Source organism: Opisthocomus hoazin, chromosome 3 (genome assembly GCF_030867145.1).
Source record: "Opisthocomus hoazin isolate bOpiHoa1 chromosome 3, bOpiHoa1.hap1, whole genome shotgun sequence".
In the NCBI taxonomy this organism is placed as follows: domain Eukaryota; kingdom Metazoa; phylum Chordata; class Aves; order Opisthocomiformes; family Opisthocomidae; genus Opisthocomus; species Opisthocomus hoazin.
Window position 1 is genome coordinate 5,433,022 of NC_134416.1, and position 19,903 is coordinate 5,452,924.

General features: G+C 43.2%; 1 protein-coding gene across 10 annotated transcripts in view; it reads left to right on the forward strand.

Annotated features, from left to right (window-relative positions):
• PTK2 (protein tyrosine kinase 2) overlaps positions 1-19,903 on the forward strand; it is a 238,503-nt gene that overhangs the window by 207,163 nt on the left and 11,437 nt on the right. For all 10 annotated transcript variants that reach the window (XM_075415500.1, XM_075415499.1, XM_075415496.1 and 7 more), the window contains 4 exons: positions 2,152-2,238; positions 3,561-3,698; positions 5,210-5,341; positions 15,934-15,996. In XM_075415500.1, coding sequence (XP_075271615.1) covers positions 2,152-2,238; positions 3,561-3,698; positions 5,210-5,341; positions 15,934-15,996 — 420 coding nt within the window. The remainder of the gene's footprint in view (positions 1-2,151; positions 2,239-3,560; positions 3,699-5,209; positions 5,342-15,933; positions 15,997-19,903) is intronic.

Sequence of the window (19,903 nt, forward strand, 5' to 3'; positions counted from 1 at the left end):
GTAGCTCTCTGCGCGAGCTCTGGTGCTGATCGTGATTTCGGTCGTGCTCTTGTGGCACCTCCTGCTGCACACATCCCCCAAAGCCCATAGGAAAGCAGCTTCTGTTGATTTGGTTTTATTCCCCCATACCCAGGTTGTTGCCTGATAGATTTCCGAGCTTGGTTCTGTGTTTTGATAGCTCAGTGATAACTGAGAATCATGGGCAGTGGAATTGTTGCTTCCAATTCAGAGTTAAAAATGGCAAATGGTCCATCAACCTATTTAGTCATCTGAGATGAAGTAACGGGATTTGGTGTATGTACAAGCAGACGATGTTCCTAGTTACAGAAGCAGATAAACTGCATAAATTGGAACAATATGCTACTTAATTATTGCACCTTGTTTGAAGAATTTGTTTAGTCTTGAAGCTTTGGGGCTAAGCCAAATAGAATAAGTACCTCTTACTAGTCTGATAGATGAGCTACACCATACCATCGTTAGAGCTTTGGGTGGGATGTACAGACTGAAATTCTTGACAAAATGTACATTAAGAATGAAATTAAAAGGAAATTAATTCTACCACTGTACATCTTTTTTGAGGGGTCAGTTATGTCCTTACTGTATATGCGATGCAGTTGTTGGTTAGGTTTTTTATACCATATTTTTATGTAAAATATGGATGTGCATGCTAATGACATTTAAACAAGTTGTATTTTGTAGATATGAGATCTTGGGTATCTCTTAAGTTATAATCTAATTTTCTAATGGTGACAACTGATTTTTTTCTTCCAACAACTCATTGTAAAAGTTTCAGGTCTTTATAGGTTTTAAACTCCATTTTATTTATAGCCTAAAACTCCTACACATTCTCAAATAATTCACCGATATCACAGTCTGTACTGTGAAATTACTTGTATCTCACAGTGATTTCAGTTGGAAACCTAAGACACAAAATATCCTAGTGCAGAATAATAATGACATTTTTCATAAAGTGATGATAAAATTCTGTGATCCCAAAGTAATGTGGCAGTCGCCTTTAACTGCCAGGAGGACTGAAGGAGCCCATTTACAGAATGATGAGGTCTGGGGGTTGGTTCCCCTCTTGGGTTAATTTTTCTCCTCCTGAAACACCCAGCAGCACTGTTCCTCATCAAAAAAAAAAAAAACAATTATACCTGTGGAGGCTGATATCCAACAAAACAACAGAACGCTTATACTTGGAAGATAAAAGTATGTTGTTCTTAGCAACATTTTCCAACATTATTTCTTTTGGTAGTGTGAATTTCTGGCTTGATGATCTGTTCAATGTGTGCAGAAACCCAGGCTCCTTTTCATGCCTTTTTTTTTTTTTTTTAATAATGCTGTCTGAATTTCTGGTGACTTTTCTGGTGTGCTCCTGTGATTATACATTTCGTCTGTTCACCAGTCAGGTAGTGCCCTTCTGAAGGGGCGAAGCAGGAGAATCAGGCAGAGCCTCTCGATAGCTGTTCTTCAGCTGCCCTTTCTACTGGGAGCTGCTTCATCTTGTCCTTCCTTGGCTGGGAGGGGGTTGCAAAACGAAGCGCGGATAAGGAAGCGACCATGGAGTTCGGAACATGATCAAAAGCACCTTCTGTGTTGAGGCAATTAGTTACACAGAAGTTAATTACTCAGAATGACACATGGAAATATTCAGGCTGAACACACCAGTTTGATTTGTGTTCTGACTGAAGCAAAAGAATTTATTTTTGGGAGCAGTCACAAATGCAACAAATTAATAGCAAAGCTTTTATGTACTGCAGATTGTGCACTTAGAAACAATGCTTTATTTGCACATGGAAGCTTGATTTAAGAATTATGTTCTTAGCTGATCTCTTTTCTAGGGTTAAACAGCACAGAGCAGGTCACTTAGTGCAAGCAATTAAATATGCACAAAGAATTCACAGAGCAAGCATTATTTATTGACAGACCTAGCAAACAATTCAGCTGCTTCCATTTCCAGGCAAAAATACAGGAAAACTTGATTTTTATTGTTTAAAAAAGAATGTTGGTCATGTTCGAATATTTATTTCAGGGGGGGTTTCGAGCTTGCTTTTGTGGTGCACCACCTGTAAATGTTTGTCTCACTGAAGAGAATTTTCTGGTTTTCGTTTTCTGTTTCTAAAGACTCTAAAAATTCCTTTCCATTTACAGCCCAGTAGGCCTGGTTACCCCAGCCCGAGATCCAGCGAAGGGTTTTATCCAAGTCCACAGCACATGGTACAGCCAAATCATTACCAGGTATTACTTTTAACACTCTGCATGCGTGTTTTCGAATGGGGGGTTTGTAACTCGGTGGCAGCTGGTGGGATTGGTTCGCTTCTTACGCCGTTTATTTTCATTCAGTTCTTTTAAATGGTTTTTGGTTTACATCAGAACAATCCCTGAACTGAAGCAGGTGGCTTTGCTCCAGATGGCAAATATGTTCATACCTGCTGTGGTGCTCAGATTCCTAAAAGTACAATGAAACATGTCGGACATTTTAAGATTTATTGAAGGAACGTGGAGTTCATGTGAATATGTGTGCTAAGCTATAAAATCACTTGCCTTATAAAATGGCGTTAACTGGTGGACTTTCCTTGGACTTATTGATACTCTGCTCCCTGATGATTCTCTGAAACGTTTTGTTGTTCTGTTGGCTGATAGCCACCTTCAGATCTGTGAGTATACATCGAATATTCACAGATTTTGCTTTTCTGCCTAACACTGCCAAAGAAATGTAAAACAAAACTTGGTCATGAAAGTACTTGAAGCATGCTCGGGTTTGTTCAAAGCTGCAGCCGTACACAGCTGTCTCAGCTGAGACTTCTTTTTTTCCATGGAGAGGGGGAGGTTTTCATTGTTTTTATGAGTACTTCAGAGTCATTAAAATGACTTTGATTTTCTTGTGGAGATGTTCTCAGGGTGCGCAGCTAAGCACCCTAATTACATGCTGTCACTCAAGACTTAAGCTTGTAACGTACACCAGGGGGTACATTTTTATGTGGCTCTGCAGAGTGATGTGTGCAGGCTCCGATTAACTTGAATGTGAGCTCTGCATGCGCAGCTCTTACAAATGTACCAACAGATTTATTTTTGTTCGTCGGAGGACTTTGATCTGCTTGATTGCAAGGGTTAGAACATAATTTCTAATGCTGCTGTTTTGATAGGCATCCTCAAATAGTTACAGGTGTTCAAAAATGTGGAGATGTGGCACTTCAGGACATGGTTTAGCAGGCCTGGTGCTGTTGGGTTGACAGTTGGACTTGATGATCTTAGAGGTCTTTTCCAACCTTAATGATTCCATGATAGTTGTCCTCAAAAGTTCTATTTATATATAGTTGTAGTTATCCCCAAATAGTTATTGTGTTATGATAGGCATCCTCAAAGACTTAAAAATTTGAGCTTTTGTATTTTATATTGCCTTGGATTCCTTCTTCTGATGTTGCTTCCCCTACTCCCTTTCGGTCACTTCTTGAATTGAGTCATTTCTGCACTGTCATGCTTGCGCCCTTGGTGGGGGGGCTATTAATGTCACTCTTCTTTTTCTCTTCTCTTTTTTGTTTTTTTTTTAAACCCTAAAGGTCTCGGGCTACCCTGGTTCTCATGGGATACCAGCCATGGCAGGCAGCATTTATCCTGGGCAGGCTTCTCTCTTGGATCAAGCAGATTCCTGGAACCATCGGCCTCAGGAAATACCAGTGTGGCAACCAAACTTGGAGGTACTGTGAACTGACACATCTGCTGTTGCGCTCTGTACGGCAATTACACTTGTTTATTATTTAGGTACACCTGGAGATCCTTGTAGGAAAATGGTTTCTCTGGTATTTTTTAAATTGCCTTACTGTAGTGGGATGGGAGTCGTGACTGAATTCCGTTCTTTTTGAAACAAATCCTCCTATGTGAGGTTGGGCATAAAGTGTACTGTTTACACAAATTCCTGATGGAGTTATTACTACTTATTATCTTGACTGAGTGAGTGACAGCAAATATTTTGTGTTTATTAAAATGCTTTGCTGAAACGTACTGCTGTTAATAGAGATGGGAACATTCATGTAAAAATATGTAATACCATTACTGTTTAAAAATAACTCTCATGGGAGATACGCAGCATAGCTACAGTGTCTGAGGCTTCTCTGTAACGTACCCAGAACAGAAAATGAAATGCTCTGCAAAACTGTTCTTCAGTTGTGTGCCTGTTAGGTGCTTTTCAGCCTGTCATTATTGCACAGAGCTGCTGCAAGGAACGTCAAATTTGTTTTAACCTTCTGTCATTTTTTTTCTATTCTCCTCCAACATTTTGTACTTCTTTAATAAGTAAATTTAAATACGGGCGAGCAGATAGGTGTTGAAGTCTTCAGTTTGCCTCTGCTTACTCCTGGTTGATTTGGCCACGTATTCGGCCATTGCACCTTGCTGCTGTGCTGTTGCTGTTCACACTTGTAGAGCTGAGAGTCGTAGTCCCAAGTAGCTCAATATCCCAGTAGATTACTGACTGTAGAAATTACTTACTCTGTGTTGTGCTTGAATAAAGTGTTGGTAGAAGCCTACAAATGCTTTGCACGTGTTCATAATCAGAAGTAACAGCCACTGTTTTCACAAAACCTTGGGAACTTGGTTAACTAAAAATAACCTCAGTGAAGCTTGTTACAAAAACTCACCGTGGCTTCTTTAAGAATACTGATTTATGCACTACTTGCTAATGATTTCCAGACAGCGTTGGGATATGGTATATTCAGTCTTGTAAGCTTAAGACATGCGTAAAAACGTATTAAAAAATCATGTGAAATGTTTTTGTGACATGCTTTGCAAGTGTCAGCTAAATCTGAAATGCATATTTGTTTGGAGTAAAAAAAGTATCTTGCAGCTTTTAACAACTGGACAGTTACATTATTGCTCAAGACCAAGAAAACAAAATTGATAAATCTGGTTTTGTTGTCCCTCTTAAATGAAGTGCCATGTATGAAGGGATGATGTTACTGCAAAACAGAACAGAATTTTTCAGATCTTTTGCGTTCCAGTGATCAGGAGCAAGGCAGATAAAACGTTTGTAGTTGGGAAGAGTTTCTTCTGATGGTCTGCTTCAGCTTACAAGGAGTTGAGGGAACTCTGCTGGACTGCTGTTGTGCATTTGGGCTTTTAAAAAATCTATTCTTTTATAATCTGTAAGTTTTTGCAGCTGTTTATACAAATTTTAAGTTGTGAGACTGAATAAACTTGCTCTGTTTCATAGGATTCGGGCACTTTGGACATACGAGGAATGGGCCAGGTTCTACCTACGCATCTCATGGAGGAGAGATTGATACGACAGCAACAAGAGATGGAGGAAGATCAGCGCTGGCTTGAAAAAGAGGAACGATTCCTGGTAATGCTTTGTTTCATAGTGCTTCTTAGTTCATTCTGATTTTTCTGGTTTGATTGCAGCTTGCTAAAACTGACCACTTCTGTGAAATGAGGGCATTTACTGAACGTAGGAGTCACTACCAAAATGTAGGTTTGGAAACAGTTTTTAAATAAAGCATTCAGCTAGTAAGCCAGTCCTGTATTGTAAATACCTTGAACAGCTGGTTTTTTCAGTCAGTCTCACTTTATCCAGTTGAATATGTGTGGGCAGTTGTGGATATAATTCTGTGCCAATCTGGAGATTGCCTGTTTGTTCTTAACGAGATAGATCTGTGCATACTCCTCCCCTAAAAAAAGGGATAACCATCAACCATCTGAGAACCCTGACTGTCGTGAGAGTTGTAAGCAGTCTTGCACTGGAGGAATGATGAGACACGTTAGTGGGAAGAAGTAATCTGAGAGAGAGCTCTGTGAGGTGGGGAAAAAGCTCTGAACATCACCAGGTGGAGAAAGAAGAGGTACACTGGCAATGGGATCTTCTGTTGCTGTTCCGTGTTTTCTTGTTGTCAGTGCCACTGGTGTATTTTTTTTAGTTCAGCTCTGGCCTCCCAGTTGTCAAAATTCAAGTTCAGTGTTAAAATTCTCCTACTCGAGGCAGATGGCTACAGATGCAGCAGATTACTCTGTATAGGCTCATACTGGGGAGCCTGGAGGCACGTGAGCCTCACTTGACTGGCGGATAATTTGCAGTGGTGTGGTTGGGTTGTGACAAAGATCAGTCACGTTTGGCCTTAAGAAGCATATTTCAAGGAATATTTCGGTTTGGAAGCCTTTTGTCTTGTACCTAGTTACAAAACATGTCCGTATAAATGCAGGTGCCATAGGTTTGTTACGGGAGGCAAGTTTGAATAAGGACATTCTCTGTTTAATGCAGATGATGATGATGGTCTGTGGTTTCTGAAAGAGTTCGCTGCACTGTCTGCAGCTGGTCTTCAGCAGATGAATTATTTTTATTTTAGGCACCAAAGTTGCTGGTCATGATTGTCTCACAGAACTTGAAACAGTCTTTTAGGGATCCTGAAGCCAGGACATTGAGTTCGTTGAAAATAAGAATTTATGCTTTATTCTGATGCTGATGACAGCAAGCTGGGAGGAGTGGTGGATACACCAGCAGGCTGTGCTGCCATTCAGTGTGACCTGGACAGGCTGTAAAGTTGGACAGAGAGGAACCTGATGAGGTTCAACAAGGGCAAATGCAGGGTCCTGCACCTGGGGAGGAACAACCCCATGCATCAGTACAGGCTTGGGGTGGACCTGCTGGAGAGCAGCTCTGCGGAGAGGGACCTGGGTGTCCTGGTGGGTGACAGGTTAACCATGAGCCAGCAGTGTGCCCTGGCTGCCAAGAAGGCCAATGGGATCCTGGGGTGCATCAAGAAGAGTGTGGCCAGCAGGTCGAGGGAGTTCTCCTTCCCCTCTACACTGCCCTAGTGAGGCCCCATCTGGAGTACTCTGTCCAGTTCTGGGCTCCCCAGTTCAAGAAAGATGAGGAGCTACTGGAGAGAGTCCAGCGGAGCGCTACAAGGATGGTGAGGGGACTGGAACATCTCTCCTATGAGGAGAGGCTGAGGGAGCTGGGCTTGTTCAGCCTGAAGAAGAGAAGGCTGAGAGGGGACCTAATATATACTTACAAATATCTGAAGGGTGGGTGTCAGGAGGATGGGGCCAAGCTCTTTTCAGTGGTGCCCAGCGACAGGAAAAGGGGCAATGGGCACAAACTGAAGCAGAGGAAGTTCCGTCTGAACATGAGGAAGAACTTCTTCCCTCTGAGGGTGACGGAGCCCTGGAACAGGCTGCCCAGGGAGGTTGTGGATTCTCCTTCTCTGGAGATATTCAAGACCCGCCTGGACAAGGTCCTGTGCAGCCTGCTGTAGGTGACCCTGCTTCGGCAGGGGGGTTGGACTAGATGACCCACAGAGGTCCCTTCCAACCCCGAACATTCTGTGATTCTGTGATTCTACAGGAAGCCAGTGGGCGGGAGGGGGGAGCAGATCTTGTATGTAGACGATGTTACCGAGACCTTATTCCTTGCCAGCTGAATTGCCTTAGTCTCTCAGGGGTTTAGTCATGCATGGTATTCAGAACTGTTCAGAACAACTGATGGCTGTGAAGACAACCAAGGTGGGATAAATCTCTGCTAGGTCTGGAGAGCTGCTGATAGATGCCCCCACGTCCAGTACATCTTCTAGCCAAGATCCAGGTTGTGCCCAAGTTAAGATGTTACTTTTGATTAAAGGGTGTTGAAGCTTGCTTTTGCCTGGTTTCCTTGTGAGTGCACTTGGGCATTTGCAGCTTGCCGTTGGATGACCGTAAAGAAACCACTGTACCCAGAGGCTTTGTCCAACTTTTTACAAGCTGAAGAGAGGGAGGGGAAAGGAAAATTTCTTCCCTAATTTAGGCATTAGCTTTTCCAGTCTTGAGTGGCACCGGTTGCCTCTGACTTTCACAAGCCCAGGAGGTCAAATTGATCCCATTGTCGGTTGAAACTTTCAAGATGGTCAAAAGCTATGTGAGGAATTAATATGCTTACTGAGAATGAGGCATTGTGATTTCAGGTGGCAGTAGATTGTGAGGGAACCTTCTGCACAAAACTTTCTGACCTTTCTGACTTTCTGCAGCAAAGATAATTACTTGTAGTGTTTGTTATTCTGTTTTGATTCAGCCTCTGGACCGTTAGGATGTTTACCCTCCCTGAAATTGCTTCTTGAGGAGGGACTTGCTGATTTTTCTTTTGATCTGTAATACAGACCAAAATATTGACATATGTTTGAAAACAAATCACTGTGTTTTCATTATGTGTTAGTTTTTACTGCGAGGAGACGCCATCTCTGTTGCTACCCCCTGCTCAAAGGAGAACTAGGGCTGATGAACTTGGGAGCAGCCACACCGCTCTGCAGCTTTGCCAGAGCTGGATTTGGTCAATGTAAACCCTTAGATGGTTAAAAAAGAAAAAAAACAGAGAAAGCTTGAGTGGAAGTAAGAATGAACTTAAATGGCCTAAATGAAGAATTGGAATCCATAAGAGACCTCAGTTCTTTTTCATTCTACACTAACATGTCGACTCTGCAGACTTTGGGGTTTATACTCGAATGCCTGTTGCAGATTTGTACACTGTGTCAAAAGCTAAACGAGAAACGATAGCCACAGGGTACGTTTGAAGCCGTAGCAGGATGTGTGTCACAGGAATCTTCAGTGTATGGGTGGGTGTTTCGTGGAAGAGGAATGTGGTTTTCTAGGTTTAGCCCTGAAGAAATCAAGATGGTAGGAGAGTCACTGCGGGGCGTCGCTTGGAGGCCTTGCAGATCTCCTGGAGGATATCCACAGTTCATACATGAGAGTCCGAACACTGGTCCAGCGTAGAAATCATCCATGTATTACACACACACACTTCTTGCCCCGTGTCCTCTAGTAAGTGACTGGTGACATTTCTCCTCTTGGGAGAAAGGCCTTCCCTAATTTCACTCCAGGGGATTTAGCATGGAGAAGCAACTTATTTTTTTAAAAATGGATGTCCTGTCTCTTGCTTGCTTTGAGACACCTTGCTGCACTAACCTTTAGATTTGGATTAAATGGTGTGCTGAAGTGTGGCTCTCCCTTGCCTGCTGTAGGCAGGTTTCAGAGAATATTTTTCCTTTTGAGCTCAGAGAACAATAGAGAGTAGAGCCAGATTTTAATTTTTAACTTACGTAACCATGCAGTGTGGTGTTCTCAGTTTAAACCGGCTGCTTCCAGAACCCGCTCCGTTTACACAGTCTTCAGACTCCCTGCCGTGTATCTCACTTCTGTTGAGAGTTGGACTCACAGGGGAGCAACTGCAAATCATTTAATGTAAGACACTGCAACAAGAAGAAAAATCCTCAGTGGGGTTTCTGTTAGTACAGTTTTTGTTTCCCCAGAGTAACACCAACTTGCTCATGACTGGAAGGGTATTGCTGTATACAGGGGGGAAAAATACAACTCCAAGCATGTTAGTACATGTAGGAATAGCACTGATGCTGTGTTTGCTGGAGGAGACAGCCCAGATGAAGGATTAAATTGCAGTGGCATTGAAATGGAAATTTGCCAGTCTTCGGAGAGGTCGTTGTCTGTGTAAGCAGTTTGCCTGAGCCTGGTCCTGTGGGAGCATGTGACTCCTCGATACTTGAAAGGGGACAGAAATGTTGTTTGCAAGCTGCAGCCTTACGAGAATCCAGAATTCTGAAATTCTGCGGTAAAAAAGAGAAAACAAACAGATCTCTCTTCATGGGAAGCTCCTGACTGAAAATAAATCTGTTGTGTAAAAACTGAAGAGTAAAGAAGTGTTTAATACTAAATTGTACCAAATATATCCACTGGGAGGTGAGAAAAGAATTGGGGGGGTGGGGGTTGTGATTTGTGGGGGCTTTTTTTTTTTTCAGGACTGACACTCCCTCCCACCCCCTGACAGGGAGGGGATGTTGCGCACTAGTCTGGTAGCTCCAGAGGACACTGATTAAACTTGTGGGCTTACACACTCTCTTAATATAAGTGCTTTGGATAGCAGCATCTCCAGGAAGGACGACAGAAATAATCTGAATTATTTTTCAATAATAAGCTGGGCTTGTTCAGCCTGAAGAAGAGAAGGCTGAGAGGGGACCTTATAAATATCTGAAGGGTGGGTGTCAGGAGGATGGGGCCAGACTCTTTTCAGTGGTGCCCAGCGACAGGACAAGGGGCAACGGGCACAAACAGAAGCAGAGGAAGTTCCAGCTGAACATGAGGAAGAACTTCTTCCCTCTGAGGGTGACGGAGCACTGGAACAGGTTGCCCCAGAGGGGTTGTGGAGTCTCCTTCTCTGGAGATATTCAAGACCCGCCTGGGCGAGGTCCTGTGCAGCCTGCTGTAGGTGACCCTGCTTCAGCAGGGGGGTTGGACTAGATGTTCCCCAGAGGTCCCTTCCAACCCCTTCTATTCTGTGATTCTGTGATTTTTGAGGAAGCTGAAGTGAAGACAAAGCATTACTGCACTTACAGCTTGATACAGGTAACTACAGGAGACAGTCAGGGCATATGCAGGTGAAGGGGGGAGATGGCTGCAGTACCAACATGTGACATCAAACAAATGGATGTCTGTTCGGACTTCAGTGTATGGAATCTTAGTGTTCGGATTTTTTGGGTGCTGCAGACTTTTGGACTGAGGTTTTCACTCATTTATATCCTATGATGTTTGGGCCTCAGTCACACAGGCAATATAACAAGAAATTGGGTGGTGAGGCACTGGACCAGGTTGCCCAGAGAAGCTGTGGCTGTCCCCTCCTTGGAAGGGTTCCAGGCCAGGTTGGATGGGGCTTTGAGCAACTTGGTCTGGTGGAAGGTGTCCCTGCCCATGACAGGGGGGTTGGAACTAAATGAGCTATAAGGTCCCTTACAACCCAAACCATTCTATGATAAATTCATAAAGTTCTTATTATGCACTTTCTCCTGAATTGTTTTTTGATCATACGGGTATTTCTACCCCAAAAAATAAAATTGATGAAGATCAATCCAGATTTTACGTGATAGTGCATAGCATGTAAGAAGCTGAACGAGCAACCTCCATCCCCAAAAGCAGTGCTCCCCAGTTGCGAGTGGCCTCTCTGCTCCTGGCCCTTGCAGCTCACTGTAGCCAGAAGGTCTGGGCCGTTACCCTGCCGTCTGGCACGCTCACTGCGATGCTTGCACTCGTGTCCAGCGTGCTGGCTTTTTGTTACAGTATTTGCGCACACAGATAATCAGTCCATAACGATCAGATTACTTCATTAGGGCCACGGTATATTCAGTCTTCCAGCTCTGACTTCTTGTGTGTAGAACTAATTTAAAAGCAAATCAATTAATTCATTGAGTTAAAATAATTTTTAAAGGCCCCCTGAGGATGCTTTCCTTTGTGGGTTTTGACGAAAGTTTGTAACTGCCAAAAACTTTTTATTTATCTTTTTATTTAATTTTTTTTTTAGTTGCTTCTAGGAGAGAGTATACCTTCTGTGTTTTAATACAGAGTTTGACCCAAAAAGGGTCTGTAACCACAGATGGGAAGCCAGTGGTGGTGCTGATGCCGTGAGAGAGCCTGCTGAACTGGGTGCTGGTTAGTTTGCTTCGCAGAAGTTGTGGGAAAGCAGCTGTGTCAGTCTATGTCTTTCCAGGGTGACCTTTTTGGTTCAGCAGTGTAGTGAAGTGAAGTGATTTTTATGCTGTAACCCTTGGCACCGTCGCTAACTGTCGCTGAACGTTTTCCAGAACACTTTTCTTCTTTTGGACCTGTTTAGTTACCTGCATTTGTATTTAGTTTCCAGTTTGAACCTTTCTTTTGTGGCTGTATTGATGGTCTGTGGCATTGTTTTTAATCATATAAAATAAAGATATATATGTACGTGCCTTTTAGTAACTCCTCAGCAGACAGAGCAGTGTTGTGCTGAGAATTTTATAGTCCTTTCCTGTGATAGGTTCAGAAGAAATAACTCGCATAGTTTCCTTATCGTGTTTGGGTTTGTTTTCTTCTGAAATTCCCACATAGTTGTGGTTTTGTCCTATTTTGACACTGAGAACTGCAATTCAAATATAATTGATGTGAACTGCTGCTAAAATAAGAGTTTAATTTTTAGCCTGAGAAAATCCCACCAAGACATTACAATTTGGCATGTCCTGAGAATGCCAAGACTTACATGTTCTTGTATTAGTGAACGACCAGAAATACTGGAAATAAAGTAGATTGTGTTCCAGTTTGTTAACATAGGCATCCTGTCTGAAAAGTCCTCGTGACATTTCCAGAAGATTTCAGACAGTAGACTATTTATTAGAAAAAGTACCATTTACTTTTCAAGGGTCTTGATTCTCTGCAAGATAAATATGTCATAAAATATAGTTCCTCCCTGAAATATATATATTTAATGAATATAATGGCAAGTGGAAAAGACTTTGCTTAAACTTGCATTTTAATTCAGCACAGCTGGTGCTTTCACCAAAAAATAACTCAGGGCACCACAGTGTGTGCTTGAGAAGTCCCACCATAGCATGAAACACATTTGGAGATGATTTGTCGTCACAGTTGGTCACTGTTTAGCTTCAAGGCTTGAAAAATATTCTCACAAGTGACAACTTTTTTAGGTAAATCCTGAATCTCCAATTTCCCAAAGGCTTCATTTTCTGAAACAGTCTTAGACTGCACAGGAGTGCTAAGCAGGGCCTTTGTAGATACACACTCTTAGTAGCTATGTTCAACTTGGGGGCTTCACAACCAAGTGGAGATCTTGAGGGTTTTCCCTCCTCCAACTCACCTCCCATACAGCTGTGCTCCAGCAAGTGCCAAAATGTTCTGCATGAACACACGCACGCTGAGCACCTCAGCGCCCACCACCCGGTGTCCAGCCCCTGCAGCTGCCTCTCAGAGAGGATCGTGTCCCATCCAGCCCAGAAGTTCTGTGTATCTAATGGTGCGCCCAGTACCGGGCTGGGAGAACCATGCGGAGGAGTCTCGGTGGTTGTTGGGAGGGCTGCCATGGAGGTACAGGGCCATAGCAGGGACTGGAGAGATAGAAGGGTGTGCTTTGGGGCTGTGAGATGGTGTGTAAGGTACAGAACGGGTCCGTTTTGGTATGAGGCTTATTTTTGACCTAGAGAATGCAGCATTAAACACACCTGAAGGATCTCGGTGTTAGAAATTCAGCAGTGCATTGCTATGTGATGCCAGCATGAGGGGCTAAAATTAAAGCTCTGTAGAAGCGTAAGAATTGCTTCTGAATAACATTTCAAATAATATTTAAAAATACAGTGGGATTTAAGAATACAGTTTGATCTTAGAGATCACCTTTGCTGTGAAATAGTTTGTCATTTGAACTTGCCACAGCTACACAAATGAATAAATCAGAGTATCGTTTACTAAAATGGGAGTTGGTAAAATCTGTTAGGACAGAGTCATGTTGCTAGCAATACATTTGGGCCTCTTCTTAGTGGTTGAGAAGTGTGGATATTTCTCTGTTGTTCCTTGTGTTCCTAGGCATCTGAGTTTCGACGGGGCAGAGGGAAGAAAATGTTGGGAGGAACTGGAAGGCCTTGCGTTTATGTACTTCTAAAGATATTTGGTCTTTATCTCTAAGATGTAGATATGCAGATCACTGAGATGCAGGGGGGTTGTGTAGCTGTCTAACTTGTGGACCCTCTGGTTTGCTGTTACCGTAGGCACTCGGTATCTTCATTTTCAGATCAGGCTCTTGGGGATGCCTGGGCAACATGACCGCCTTCCATGGCTTTGCTTGCACAGGGGTAGTCAACAGGACTCGGTATTTTTGTTGGCAATGTGTGAAGCGAGTGTTTGCCAAGTTCATAATGCTCATTTTGGTAATATTTTATGTGTATTTGTAGCTTTTCTGTCAAACAACTCTTAGGTGGGCGGTTGTGTACTGTTCATGTATGTGGTGTCCTGCAGTCCACTCAGACGCTGTGCGTTTGCTGCTGGTGGTGACCTGGGGAACGGAACTGTTGCAGTGATGTGAAATTGTAGAGTTGGGCATTTAGAGGGTTTGGGTGCTGAAAGGGAGGGACCTTGTTAGTAAGACAAGGAGGGGAGGAGATGGGTATTATGTCTGTTCATTTTCTTATAATACTAGAAGAAAAGCTGTTATTTGGCCTAGGGTGTATTTTTGTGCTGCTGAATCATTTGAAATGCTCAGTATGTCATTCTTTTTGGAGTTTGGGTTAGGGTGCCTTTCTGGAATAATAAATTGTTAAAAGTGCAAAGAGCATTAAAGCTCCCCGTGATGAAATAGTCTTTGACAATTTCCAAAGACTTTGGGCACTTCCCTGGCTAGAAACGAACATGAAACGAAAGAAAATTGTGAGCATCAGTGTAACAGAAATTTAGTCACTCATATGCTGAGATAAACAAGCATAGCTATTTGCTTTAGCTTAAAAACATGAAGAGAATCGTTATTTACTTGATACCTAACGATGTAACATACCCACATCAAATGAGACTTGAATCAGAAAAAGTTTCTTCATCGTAACAGAGGAAATAAACTGGAGATTCGTCAGTGGTAGGTTTCATCATAAAATCTGTCACAAATTTCTGGAGAAACATTGGGAAATCGCTGGCTTGTGTCTGCTTCAGTTCTGCTGTTTAAGATGGGGTTAAATATTTCCCTGTCTGCTGTGATTTGTCTATTTTTAATCTGCAAGTTCTTTCAGGCAGCGACTGTCTCTGGCTGTGCCCCACTCTGCGGAAGACTGAATGAAAACCCAAAGCGTAAGCCCTCCTGACAGACTGCCAGCACAACTGGAGTGTTTTTAATCATAAAAGATCAATATTAGTGTATCTGTGCCAGTTCCGTCTGCCCTGCTGGCTTTTTGGGGTCATTTAGCAGGATACGTGAATTGAATTATTCTTTAGTGCTTTTAGAAAGAATGAAGGAAAGGGGTCTGGAGTAGCTTTAAACAAGAAACAGATATATTTGTCCTTCAAAACTGACCCTGAAAGAACATGTTTTTGTTCAGGGGGTCAGTTTAGTTACAGTCAATATTCACATGCCTGCATTTCTCTAAATAAAAAATTTACAGTTTTGTTCTGTATGTGTCCATTTTATATGTATATATATATCCATACAGGCATATGAAATAAGTTGTATTTACACTGACATAGACATGCATTTTATCCGTTTTCTGCAGAGAACAAACTCCAAGTCTCATAAGATGGTGAATTGAAGAGTTAAATAAATGCTCTTTCTTTGTTGTGGTGTGCCAGGATGAGCGCGCTAGAAAAGCACTCTCGTTTTGCTGAACTTGTATCTTCAGATCAGTGTTAACCTTTGGTTCACATCAGCTCTTCCTTTGTCTTTCCATGTACTTAATGTTGTCCTCGAAGAATAACGTGCCTAGATTTCCTGGGGAGATGAGATAAATGACCAGTTTCTGTGTGAAAAAATCGGGCCGGTCTTATTTTTACTTTTTAAAACATCCGAGCCCCAAGTTCCTCGCTTAAAACTTACAAAATAGAAATTCATTTGTTGCTTCTATCAGGAGAATAGTGCATCTGGACATCTTTATTAGCTTTCTGTGCCCAAACGCAGTGTTTCAAGAGCTCCAGTAATTGGCCCCGTTTGCGAGCTTGCCGAGGGAGCCAAGTACATATAAGCCGTCCGCAGGCAGGAAGCGGGAATTAATGCGCGGCGTTGCTTGTCCCGTGGTTGAAATTTTGCTGTTGGGAAGCAAACAAGCTTTTTTTTCCCCCCCAAAAAAAAAAAAAATTTTGCTGCCTTTGAGAAAATCAAAATGCAGGTTTTCCAGTGTTGTGTTAGGGCAATGGTAGTACCGATATTTCTAACGAGCATTTTTACACGTGCGCTGGGAATGGGTGGTTGGGAAGCGGGCGAGAAGGCTGCCAGGAGTTTCGGCAGCGGCAGCTGCAGAAGCGAGTAGTGGCAGCAGCGGGGGTGGATAGACTGGAATGAAATGACATCTGTATTTGTCAGTGTACATTTTGAACAGCATTTTCCTGTCTTTACAATGGTTTGAAGCCTAGGTCGTGTGACTGGGTAAGCAGAGTACGGAATGAAACATTGAATTTTTGTTTCAGAAACCCGACGTGCGGCTCTCCAGAAGCAGCATCGACCGAGAGGATGGAGGTCTCCAGGGCCCGGTAAGTATGTGTGGGATCTTTTCGTCTCCCAGCTCTTTCTCCAGTTTCCTGGTAGAACGTGTTGGACGCCGTCGCGATTGTGGGAGATGATTTGAAGTTTTTGCGAAATGTTTCCACTATTATTACATGGTTCCGCAGCTTTCCAGGAGGCTCAGCTTCTGTGGGAACAGCAGCCCTGGCAAACTTGTTCCTGCGGCAGTTTGGGGGATTGGGGGTTTGGTTCCACTCCCCGAAGCCGCCGTTGTAACAAATACGAAAATGTTTCCACGCAGAGGTTGCAATAATTTTTTAATGTTCGTGTGCTGTATGATTGGGCCCTTCATTTGAAGATACGGATAGTTTTCTGAAAGTTCTGTCAACAGGAAGCAGCATTAAAATAACTTCTGCAGTTGTTTAAATATCTGAAGGGTTTTCTTCCAAGGAATGTAAATGTTACTGGTGCGTTACCCAGAAAGCTGTCTGGGGTAAATGATCCGCTATGAAACAACTGGAATAACCTCCACAGCCATGCATTTATTGCCAGGCAGCAGCTGCAGCTGTGGTGTTCTTTCTTCCTGGCTGAACTCCTCTCTGTTTAACTAAAAACGTCTCCAATTGTTTAATTGCCATTGGAATCTCTGAATCGTCCTGATCGAAAGGGGGGGTTAGGGCAGGGACTGGTAATGAGAGAAACCTGATGCTACTGTTTGTCCCCAGGGATCACCTTGAAAATGGTTAATATTTTAAATTCACATTCGTAGTTCATTTGGGATGCAATTGTAAACTGCTAGTTCGGCTTCAGCATTTCTTTGCTAAGACTTTAAGGACTCTTCCTGCATTTGCAGCCCAAGTACAATCATGAGTGAGTATGTTGACGACACGCTGCAGCGTGGGCTCGAGAGACGTTCACGTCTGGAAGCTGCTACAGATTTTTTTCTGTTAAATTGGAGAAGACTATCAGTTACTGTTATGTCTTTGCTATTGTTGCATCTTTCTATAAGAGTAAGTAAAGTGTCTCTGCGTTTTGTGCTACTCATGAAGATGTTTGGCAATAACGTGGAGATTTTGGAGTCGTGTCAGAGGCTGCCGGTGGCAGTGGGTTTGAAGTACAGCTTCGTGCAGCCAGCTGGTTTCCCCGACTGCTGCTTGATTTCAGCGCGGCTGCCTGGGCTTCGAATAAAAAATCCAACACCCAGATCCCTGACTGCTTGTAGGGGAAGTCTTGTCTCCCCAGACAAGGTAGTGCAATTTCACACCCCATTTGAATGAGTGTGAAGAAAACGCTTAGTGATCGTTGTCAAAATTGGTTTTAAAAGAGACTCTAATTTGTGATAACTACATTTCTAGTTCCAGAATTTGATTTTGCATTTTTATAGTTCTTAGTACATTCAGAACATAATTCTTGACTGACTTCATTTGCAGTGGGAAATGTCTGATGCTTCTATGAGTCAATCTCAGTTTCTCCTCAAAAGGATGAGAGGGGCAGTAGTCATTTCTAGGACAGCTACCATTAAATAATTGTCCAGTGTAACACGGGGATTTCTGTGACAGTGGTGAGGGGAGAATCCAGTTCACTGAGGTGTCATTTATGTCTGCCCTGCAAGGTGACATTTTTATTTGAGTAGTTGTGGTAGTTGGAACGGGAGCAGGAAGCACAGCACCTCCGATTCCTGCTCAGAGCCGCAGTGTCTGGGGAGTTCAGGTGTGCTGGGAGGGAGGAGTAATACGTAATGCTGTTCTTGGATGTGGTGGTGCAGATGGAGCGTTACCACATGCAGTTTAGGAGTTCCTAACCGATGAGCACGTGGCTGTATAACTTTGTGGGCGTTCTTTTGACATATACTAAGTCTGTAGTTACAGACTTGGAGTAGGCAGGATGAATATGCTCCTTTATTTCTAGCCATCAAGTTTCTGCTCTAAAGTATTAAGTTGCTAGAATATCATCTACGGGCCTTAGAACTTCAGATTTCTCCCTATGCAATACATTTTTATGCGACCTTACTTTCTGGAAGTTGTCCTTCTTGACATAGTTTTCCATAGCAAACTGATAGGAATGAGCTTGAAGTAGAGTTAGTTGGGGAATTTTCATTTCATACAGTTAAAAGTTGAAAAAGTTTTGAGCAGCTGAAAGCAGGCCTCAAGTGCTAGGCAACCTTGGCCCTAGGAGCCATTGTGAGATCTGTCTGTATTTTTAAAACCATAACATGAATTTCTAAAAACGCCAAGCTGAAGCTTTGCATAAATGTTGAGCTACAGTCGTGAGTATCCTGCGAGTTTGTTAATGAGTCGGCTGAAAGGCATGAGCTTCTCGGTTCAGTTCAGAGATCTCCTGCAGACTTTCGGCGTGCTGTTGGGCAAGCTGCTTGGTATCCTCACAGCCGTCTAGCACTGAAGGGAGCTGATGGTGGAGTTAGGAGCTAAGGAGTAGTAAGTGTACTGCTACTATCCGTCATACCTGGGTATGGATGTGAGACATTCAAGAACAGTTGCTTAAAAGGTCAGAAAAGAAAGTTAATGAATTATGATTTACGATAGCGTTGTCCAGAGCTGAAGGTGGATTGAAGCAAATACTGTGGTTTCGTACCATTAAAAATGAATCCTAAGCAGTCTGAATGTCATCTTCAAAGTGTTGAAAAAGCAGTTTCCTTAGGTCTGACGCAAAGTATTCTGACTTTGCAGAAAACAGTCTTTATTGTATAAATACATGCCTTTTGGGGATGTTTCAGTATTAGACCTATTAAATTCTGACTGCCTTCAGTGTTTTACTTTACAATGGAAACTTCTTTATACAGATAGGCTTGCATAAAATGGGACTCTGTTGGGATTGTAATGCATTTTATGACATGACAGCTGCAGGTTTTTTGTAAAGTATTGACTTGGTTGTGACCAGATTTTCATCTTTCATAGAATGATAGAATATCTCAGGTTGGAACGGACCCATAAGGACCATCGAGTCCAACTCCCTGCTCCACGCAGAACTACCTAAAATTTAATCATATGACAAAGAGTGTTGTCCAGGTGCTGCTTGAACTCTGACAGGCTTGGTGCTGTGACCACTTCCCTGAGGAGCCTCTCCCAGTGACCGACCACCGTCTCAGTGAAGAACCTTTTCCTAATGTCCAGTCTGAACTTCCCCTGATGCAGCTTCATTCAGTTTCATGATGTCCTATCCCTGGTCGCCAGAGGGAGATCAGCACCTCCCCCTCCGCTTCCCCCCTTGAGGAAGGTGTAAACTGCGGTGAGGTCACTCGCCAGCCTTGTATTCTCCAAGCTGAACAAGTCAAGCGACCTCAGCTGCTCCTCATAAGTCTTGCCCTCGAGGTCTATCACGATCTTGGTCGCCCTCCTCTGGACACACTCTGACAGGTTGATGTTCTCCTTATATTGAGGCGCCCAAAACTGCACACAGTACTCGAGGCAGGACTGCACCAGTGCCGTGTAGCATGGGACAATCACCTCCCTTGACCGGCTCGCTATGCTGTGCTTGATGCACCCCAGGACACGGCTGACCCGTTTGGCTGCCAGGGCACACTGTTGACTCATATTCAACTGGCCATCAACACAAACCTCCAGATCTCTTCCCACGGGGCTGATCTCCAGCCTCTCATCCCCCAGTTTGTATGTATAACCAGGATTACCCCATCCCAGGTGGAGAGTCTGGCACTGGCTCTTGTTAAATTTCATACGCTTGGTGATTTCCCAGCACTATAATCTATCCAGATCTGTTTGTAAGGCCTCTCTACCCTTAAGGGGGTCCACAGCTTCTCCTAGTTCAGTATCATTGGCAAACTTAATTAATGTACATTTGATTCCTGTGTCCAGATCATTTATAAAAGCATTGAAGAACACCGGCCCTAAAATTAAACTTGTAGAACCCTCCTGATGACTGACCACCAGCCTCATGTAACCCCATTTACTGTAACCCTTT